The following is an 8,751-nucleotide window of genomic DNA, read 5'->3' as shown; positions in this document are numbered from 1 at the left end:
GTTAAATGTGGTGGTACAGGTGAGTGACACCCGTACCATACAGGAAAGAGGGGTACACAGCAAATGGGTCCTGGTAGGAAATAATACCAGCTGCCAAGTTGCCACAACCCCTACGTCAGACGTAGCTGTGATGACCAATCACGCAGTGGGGGCATAAACAGTTTAGGTCCATGTGAGGCAGCAGCTTGTATGTGCTGGACAACAAGAGCCCCGCCCCAAGTGCCAGTGGCAGTCTCACACTAGTCAAAGTGGCGCAGACAACACAGGGTTTCTCTTTTTTCCATAGGAAGATCCAGACTGCTGTCACACCCCAGAGTAAGAGGAAGACTCAGAAAAGGAAGACAGGGTCTCCAAACAGTGCAGCAAGTGACCCAGTGTGCTCACGTGTGGTGGATGGCTGCTCTCCACGGGGGCGGAGGGACGAGCCAATCTCAGTTGGGTGTGAGCCGGAGTAGAGCCAGACGCCACAATTCGGGGAGCCTGAGTAGGAAGGAGGTGAACAAAGCTTGCTAGGAGGAGTGGATGCAGAGAAAGAGAGAGGAAGAGAAAGAAGAAGAGAAAAGTGTGCTTAGTGCTTTACTGTGCTTTGTTGTGGTTAGCGTGGGAAAGGCGATGCCCCACGAAAATAAACAAGCGTTGTGCAGGATTTGTGCCTCTGTGTCTGTTGTGTCAGGTGTTTGGGGAGCTGTACGCCCCCTGGTGGTCCACACTGGCAAGAAAATATATTTAAATATTTTGGTAGATAAATATCAGAAGAATTCAGAACGATCAGAAGGGCAATTTGATTGTTCTTCCATTCCAACCTTTATACTGTATTGTCACAACATGGCCACCAAGACCACATTTCTATATCACACACCCTCCCAGTAACAATGTGACGGTCATCTCAGGAGCATACCTGACATTCCTGGGAAAATCACATTTGAGAAAATTACATGCATGTACAGTATAAATGACAATTTAATTAATTAATTGCTAGATGCCACTCATGTTTATTTGCCGTCTGATTAATAAAAATTAACAATTTTATTAATTTAAATGTGTTAACAAGCAGGTATATTAAAAAGAAGTAAAAGACTCATGCATTTAAAGTCATGACAGTAGTAACTTATGTTTAGTAACTTACATATTGTAGCTTAGATTTCAAAGAGATGTCAAAGTCACATTAATATTAATTTCTCATGCAAAAGACAAAATCTGATTTTCTGATTAAACTAGAAGATCTGTTGTCAATAAGATAAACATGAAATTAAGAAATTAGTTGGAATAAAAAAAAAACTGCAGCTATTTCCAGGATTATGATAGTCCAACTCTGTACTACCTCTCAGGTGTTAAAACCAGCTTGGTGGATTCAGTGGTCTTATCAAGTGCATAAAATTACCTGTTCTATGCACTGTAAACCTAACTCTGGCAGTAATGAATGCTGGGATACTCTGTGTACTTCAAGTAATGAATGGGCAAACAGCACAACTTGAATTAATTGAAAATGTCCTCCTCATTTGCTATATATTGCCTTTGATTCCTGTATGGCTAATCATTTTCCACTTATAATGTGATGATGACAGTTGATAGATATTGAAGGTGCATTTTATCTATTTTAAGATAAATACATGCATTAATAAATAAATTCTATATACTGTATATAATTATAGAATTATATATATATATATATATATATATATATATATATATATATATATATATATATATATATATACAGTATATATATATAGTCATGAACACCAAGCATAGGCCAGCGTTCAGGCCGATTTGGTTCAAGAATCATTAACCAGCCAGGATGCCAGTTTAATGGAAGGACAGAGGAAACCACTCGCACTATTTGCTCCCCTGATACAATGGGTGGTGGTCTCTTTGGGCTATGGTGCCTGAATGGATACCCACAGTGCAGTCCCATTAGAGTACTCTGTTGGGTTCCATGGGAGCCTCCAAAGGGAGCTGCAGAGATAGACCATTCCTACTTTAAATGAGTCAGAGTCAGGGCAGAGGAATAAGCTCATCTGGAGGAATGTAAGAAGAAGAAAGATCACTATATCTATATCTATCTATATATATATAATATATGTATATATATATATACTGTATATATATATACAGTATTTATATATATGTATATACAGTATATATGTATGTTTGTTATTCTTTATTCACAACAGAGCTTAATTACTGTCAGTTTAAACAATATTAAGCAACTAATTTATAAAAACAAAATTTATTTCCTGATGTCATCTTAGCTGTTTCAATTCTTTTTTTATTCCTGTGCCAAACCAAGTTCATAGTAGGCATTGAACAGCATGTAGGCATTATGGTACCACATCTGCCTCTCGATAAACTGTGTGTTTTTGGGACAACTTTCCTCCAGGTGCACATTCACATCTGGCTTCATGCCTAAGTCACACCCGGTCTGTCGCAGGTAATTTTTGAAATCAACAGTACAGTTCAGAGAAAACTTCTGTCTGTCCATGTTCTCTTTGACATGCAGTAGGCACCCTGAATGCCACATTGGTCTAATTAGACTGAGGTCATCGTGCAGGTCTAGGGTTATTTTAATACCAGAGGTATTTCCTACTTGTTGAAATTGCAGACCCAGGTTTGTCGCCACATTAAAGAGCTCACTACCTCTCCAATACCAAAGACTTTTAGCATGTGTTATGTTTTGAACACCGTGTGGAACCTTTTGACCTGTCATACAGGGAAGTCTTTTCACTAAGAGGAAGAGCTTTGGCATGCAAGTTTTCATGCTCACGACATTACTCTCATTCTGGGCATCTATCAAGGACCACAAATTATGGGGTGAATTGGAGATGTGCACTATAAAGTCATCTTGATCTGTACTGAGGAGGTCAAGAGATTTATTTGGGTACATTACCGAAGTAATCAAAGATCCATCTTGAGTCCAAAGCTGAGTCAGTATACCCTCTTCCTGAACACTTTTAGGACGGCTGGATATCACACGCAGTGAAGAGTTATTTTGTCCCTGGTGCAGCACTTCTAATGCCAGGCCTGAGTAGAAGTTCATTAAATGCCCATCACTCCAGTACCACAGTTGTGTCTCCATTAAGGTTTCACTGAATGGCAGGGCTTCCACAAAATGATTTTCTTCCCTACCTGTTAGCAGAACACAGGGAGATGTTTCTATCCTTATAAAAAATGGGCATAAGACAGCCCAGATGGTCTCCTCATTCCCTTTTGGTATTAACTGCCATGACTGAGTCACCAGAACTGAGGTGATGAGCTGTCCATCAGCAGTCATCACAAATTTGAAATTCACATCGCAGTCAGCAGAGTTTATTACAGTATGTTCAGTACCAGACCTGCATGACTCTGAGAAAAGCTGCCCATGAAGTGAATGAGATATAAATTTTACCTTCTTGCATTTTATCTTATCCACAACCAAAGTGATTCCAGATTCAATATTCCTCATGGCTGAATTGTTCTCCCAATGCCACAGTTGGTTCTCGCTGTCGCTGTAATCTCTCTTCACTAGAAAGCTGGCATTACCCTCACTTGTTAGGAGTTTGCACTCACTCTGTGACTTCAGAAAATATACATGGAGAGCTGAAGTTCTGCTCTGTTTAGATGGACTCCTGCTGATGTTCTGTCTTCTGGTCAGGAATTGCATACTCTCTTTTATCGGCCTGCTCTTTTCCAGGTAACCACTGGAAGCTGTTGCCTGCTGAAACTGCAGAAGATACATGTTTGACATGTCAGCTGGTAGGTGTAAAAAGTCCACATCATCTGCATTCCAATGGCTTGTCTTCTCAGATGGTTGGTGCCGTTCGCACTCTTCACAGGGGAAATTAGCTGCTGCCTGAAAATCGAAAAACAGGAGCTGCAGCAAGATGGAAAACAGAAGAGCAGAGGAGCACTGGCAGCAGTTCATCCTTCTTGATTCCTTTTGCTACACTTCAAGCAACAAAAGTAAAAAAGAGCTTCTGTTCTTCTATTTATTCCGTCAGCATCTAGAAAGGAGAAGTAAAAAAAGAAAAAGATCACAGTGAAGTGACGGAACACTAAGACGTATTCAGATGAATGCAACTCTCTATAAATCTGGAATGCCTTGTATGCTATTCCTTAGTTTAGTCTTGTGTCTGCAGGTTTTCATCCCAGACAATTTCTACTTCCTTCATTCAGCAAGCTGCTGTTTTTCAGTGTGTATGTTTTAGTTTAAATATGGAAATTACAAAACTGAAGCCACATCAAGTCTGTTGAAGACCATTGCTGAAGTCATCAGTGTAGTCCGGAGAAGAATGTGGCAGGCATTCTAGATGCTATTTTAATCTGATTACACTGCTGTCATATTTTATTTCCTAAATTTATTGGAATATGATAAACATTTTGTATGGTAGATGGACAATAAAAAAATATATATTTTTAAAAAATGTTTGTCATCATGAAAATCATTTTTATTCCACTTTTCAACAACAACAACATTTATTTATATAGCACATTTTCATACAAACAGTAGCTCAAAGTGCTTTACATAATAAAGAATAGAAAAATAAAAGACACAATAAGAAAACAAAATAAATCAACATTAATTAACATCGAATAAGAGTAAGGTTCAATGGCCAGGGGGGACAGAAAAAACAAAAAAACTCAGGCGGCTGGAGAAAAAATAAAATCTGTAGGGATTTCAGACCATGAGACCGCCCAGTCCCCTCTGGGCATTCTACCTAACATAAATTTTACATAAAATTACCTAACTTTTGCATGTGTTCTGGTTATTTAACATTGACTGCTGGACCATTTATTTCTAGGACATTGCACTATAGGTTTATGCATATATGATAAGTAATAAACTCTATTAAAACTCACAAAGCAAGTTTGTGAAAAAGCAAGTTTTATTGTCAACAGTAACTCACGTAAGGGTTAGGGTTATACTTTATATGATTTATTACGTCACTTTACAGTAAAGAAACAGTTCATTTTCACTGGTAGCATGACTGAAAGTCTACATTTGAATGCAACAAATTGAAACATGCAACACACAGAGTGCAGGCTTAGAAGAACATGTGCCACAAATATAATGCGTTTCTTCGTACAGTCCAAGCTTGTTGTACACAACACATTTGGTAGTTAGTGGCTGCGCTCAGTGGGTGGTAGATTGCCCATATATTGCTGTCCTATAGTCAAGATAAGTCAGATACCTTTATTTAAACAAAATGTCTTCAGGGCAGGGCAGTAAGTCCTAAAGGCCGTGAAGGAGGTTACAAGAGTCCTTCATTCAGGCAACAGTATAGCCAGATGCAGATACTGAGAATGTTGTCTGCAGGAAAAATATTAATAGGAGAAAAATTTGTACTACAGCTTAATGAATCAACAGATACTCTCACTAGCAACTTTTTAGGTACACCTGTTCAACTGCTAATATTGCAAATATTTAATCAGGAGACCATAATGGGTGCCACTCTTGTCAGTTAAGAACAGGCAACTGAGGCTACAATTTGGATGGGCTCACCAAAATTGGACAATAGATGATCGGATAAATGCTGTTTGGTTCTGATGAGTCTCGATTTGTGTGATGTTTCAATGGTCATGTCAGAATTCGGCGTCAACAACATGAAAGCACAGATCCATCCTGCCTTGTACCAATGGTTCAGGTCGGTGGTGTTAGTGTAATAGTGTAGGGGATATTTTCTTGATACACTCTGGGTCCCTTAGTACCAATTGAGCATCGATTAAATGCCAGATCCTACCTGAGTATTGTTTCTGACCATGTCCATCCCTTTTTGACTGCACTGTACCCATCTTCATCTGGCTGCTTCCAGCAGGATAACGTGCCATGCCACAAAGCTCAGATCATTTCAAATTGGTTTTCTTGAACATGACAGTGAGTTCACTGTACTCAAATGGCCTCCACAATCACCAGATCTCTATCCAATAGAGCACCTTTGAGATGAGGTGGAACGGGAGATTCACATTATGGACGTGCAGCTGACAAATCTCCAGCAACTTCATGATGCTATAATGTCAAAACAGACCAAAGTCCATCAGCCATATTTCCAGCATTTTGTTGAATCTATGCCTTAAAGAATGTCTGCACATCTGAAGGAAAAAGGAGGTCCAAACCAGTACTAGCAAAGTGTAAATAATAAACTCACCGGTGAGTGTATAGGTGGACATGCACAGTTGCTGGCTAATGTGTGATTGGTGGATGGGGATGACATCAGGGAAAACTATTTATTTTGTAGACAGAAGAAGAAGGGTTTTGAGCAACATCATAGTATTTGGAACAAGAAGGCTTAACCTGGCAAATCTGTGTTGGTGTCTGTACTGATGGGGCAGCATCTATAAAAGGGAGGACAAAAGGATTTGTCAGAAGGGTGAAGGAGAAAAATCCAGATATTCTATTCACACAATGCTTTTTACATTAAGCAAAATCATTGCAAACATTTATCTGAAGGAGACGTCAGACATTTTAGATGCCACAGTGAGTATTGTTAACTTTATTAAAACAAGGCCTTTGAAGGGCTGTTTGATTGCTGCTCTATTTGGCATATATTTTTTGTGTTGATTTTCAGTCTGCACTGGGCTGATTAGCAGGTCTGGGGTGTCCACAGAAACAAGAGAGCAGCACTATGCTAAAAAGTTAGCGGTCTAGATTTAAGCACTTGAAGTATATCAATTTCTTGCTATTTATAAGGAAAATAGTGTGCAAGCAAACAGAAAAACTAGATAGTAAGGAATTAGACAAAAGAGTAGCAAGTTTTGATCAAAAACAATGAGTGCTTGGCTCCTGAATATTGAGCTAATGACACTGAGGGCAAGAGGGACAAACACAGCATAAAATAATCAAGTGCACTTAGCCAATATTTCAGTAATACACAATAAATGTTTTTTTTCTGGAATTTTTATTCTGAATTTTTAAGTGAAATATGAATGCTTAATGTTCTAAATAACAGTTATGTTTTTATTGCAAAGTGCCTGTATTGCACTGAGTTAATATGCATCTAATGATAAATTGTAAAATTGTCACACTTGTACACTCCTGAATAGCTCTCACTGAGCCTGGCAGCAGCGCCTCGTAATGCAGCTGTTCTTAACGCTGAAGTTTTTGTAAGACTTTCTATCACTGTGGAGAGGTAAGTCGAGATTCTGTTGGCAGTAGTAAACGCCTTTGTCTTCTGCTTTAAATCCAATGATAATCAATTTGAAGTGAGTCCCTGATGATGCAGTAGCATTGAAGTGAATAGGGGTCTCAGGGAGTCTGTATACAGCGTCATGGATCACCTTCTGTGGAGGATACCCTGGTCTGAGTCGGTGCCAATGCAGCACATCCACTTTATAAATGGAGCTGTAAAGAGAGCTTTTTGCTCTGCAGTCGATAGTAACGGTTTCTCCAAGTTTGGGTGAAAGATGTGAGGGAGACTGAGTTAAGCTGATTAGCCCAGTGCAAACTGAAAATCAACACAAAAATATATGCCAAATAAAAGTTTTGTGTTTAGTCCCATGCATTTTAAAGAAAATAAAATTCATTGATTTTCCAAATTGGCTTTAACCAGTTTCAGAGTTGCAATATGCTGAAGCCTATCCCAACTTTGGATGTGACACCAGTGTATCATGGGGTGCACTCACACATGGTCAATTCAAACTTTTCCAATCAAGCTGACTTGCCCAGCTTTGGGATGCAAAGGAATAACTGTAGTACTCCATCAAACACTAAATGGACACAACAGGAAAATGCAAACCCCAACCAGGCAGTGACCAGGCCAAGGATTTGGACATAATCTCTCGGAGCTTTGAGGTTCAACCACTGACCATGATACTGTTCATTCTAAAATATATTTTTAAGGAAAAGACAACATCTGAGCTTTGGGCAATGACCAAAAGAATGAGATGGCAAGACCAGTATGCAGAGTGCAAGGTGGCCAGGTCCTCTTAGAAATAGGGTGAAAAGCACAAACATCTGGGAGAGGCTTGGAGTAGAGTTGCTGGTTCTCAGAAGAGGAGCCAGTTGAGGTGGTTCAAGTATTTGATACAGATGCCTCCCAGATACCTCCATGTAGAGGTTTTACAGGCATGACCAACTTGTAGGGGACCCCAGGCAAGACCCAGGGCTGTCCTGGAGGATTATATCTGCCAGATAGCCTTGGATGCCCTGGGATCCCACAGTATGAGGTGGCAAGTGTGGCTGGGGAAAGGGACATATTGGCCTCACTGCTAGGAATGTTGCCTCCACAACAAGGCTTCGGGTAAGCGGTAGAAAATGAATGAAAGAGACAACATCTTAAACATACACTTGGAATGATTGAGGTAATATATCCAATAACTAGAGAAAATATAAGAAGTTTATTACTCACGTGGAAAGGAGAAGAGAAGGAGTGATGAGACCAGTTGATCCATGGTTGTTCCAGCAGTTTCTGATTCACAGGGTATTTACTACTTGGTCTTATATGTCTTAGTGAAAAATTCAAATCAACGCCTTTGTGCAAATAAGAAGAGAGGTGGAGCGTGAAAAGACATCAGTGATATGAAAACAGGAATCAGTCTGTTTCTGCATCACCAGCCTCTGTAACAAAGTTGTTGGCTAAAGTATAACTGATTACTTGTTATTTGTTAAAATGATTGTTATCTGTTTCATTCAGGATTGACTTTAAAATTCTGCTTATGGTTTATAAAGCCTTAATCTCGCCCCATCGTATATATCGGAATGTCTGACACCTTATATTCCAAATCGTAACCTCAGATCCTCAAATGATTGTCTCCTTAGAATTCCAACTTAATCCTGAT

The 8,751-nt window shown here is 39.4% G+C and overlaps 1 protein-coding gene across 4 annotated transcripts; it reads right to left on the bottom strand.

Moving 5' to 3' along the window:
• Positions 1-2,162: 2,162 nt before the first annotated feature.
• LOC120527968 lies at positions 2,163-8,399 on the bottom strand. 4 transcript variants are annotated; one of them, XM_039751967.1, is made up of 3 exons: positions 8,322-8,399; positions 6,123-6,309; positions 2,163-3,980 (listed from the first exon to the last, which is right to left on the bottom strand). In XM_039751967.1, exon 3 carries the CDS (start codon positions 3,899-3,901, stop codon positions 2,270-2,272), a length of 1,632 nt encoding a protein of 543 aa, XP_039607901.1. In that variant the 5' UTR covers positions 3,902-3,980; positions 6,123-6,309; positions 8,322-8,399; the 3' UTR covers positions 2,163-2,269. The 4 variants fall into 4 exon arrangements, 2 of the variants coding, with proteins under 2 accessions (XP_039607901.1, XP_039607902.1); XR_005633446.1 differs by lacking the exon at positions 2,163-3,980 and adding an exon at positions 4,959-5,287; XR_005633445.1 differs by lacking the exon at positions 2,163-3,980 and adding an exon at positions 5,913-5,983.
• Positions 8,400-8,751: the final 352 nt, after the last annotated feature.

This window comes from Polypterus senegalus, chromosome 4 (genome assembly GCF_016835505.1).
Source record: "Polypterus senegalus isolate Bchr_013 chromosome 4, ASM1683550v1, whole genome shotgun sequence".
Classification (NCBI taxonomy): domain Eukaryota; kingdom Metazoa; phylum Chordata; class Cladistia; order Polypteriformes; family Polypteridae; genus Polypterus; species Polypterus senegalus.
This window is presented reverse-complemented; position numbering and strand designations above follow the sequence as displayed.

Excerpts from the sequence above, each read along its gene's own strand:
- LOC120527968 (XM_039751967.1), bottom strand. The coding sequence starts at position 3,901 with ATGAACTGCTGCCAGTGCTCCTCTGCTCTTCTGTTTTCCATCTTGCTG.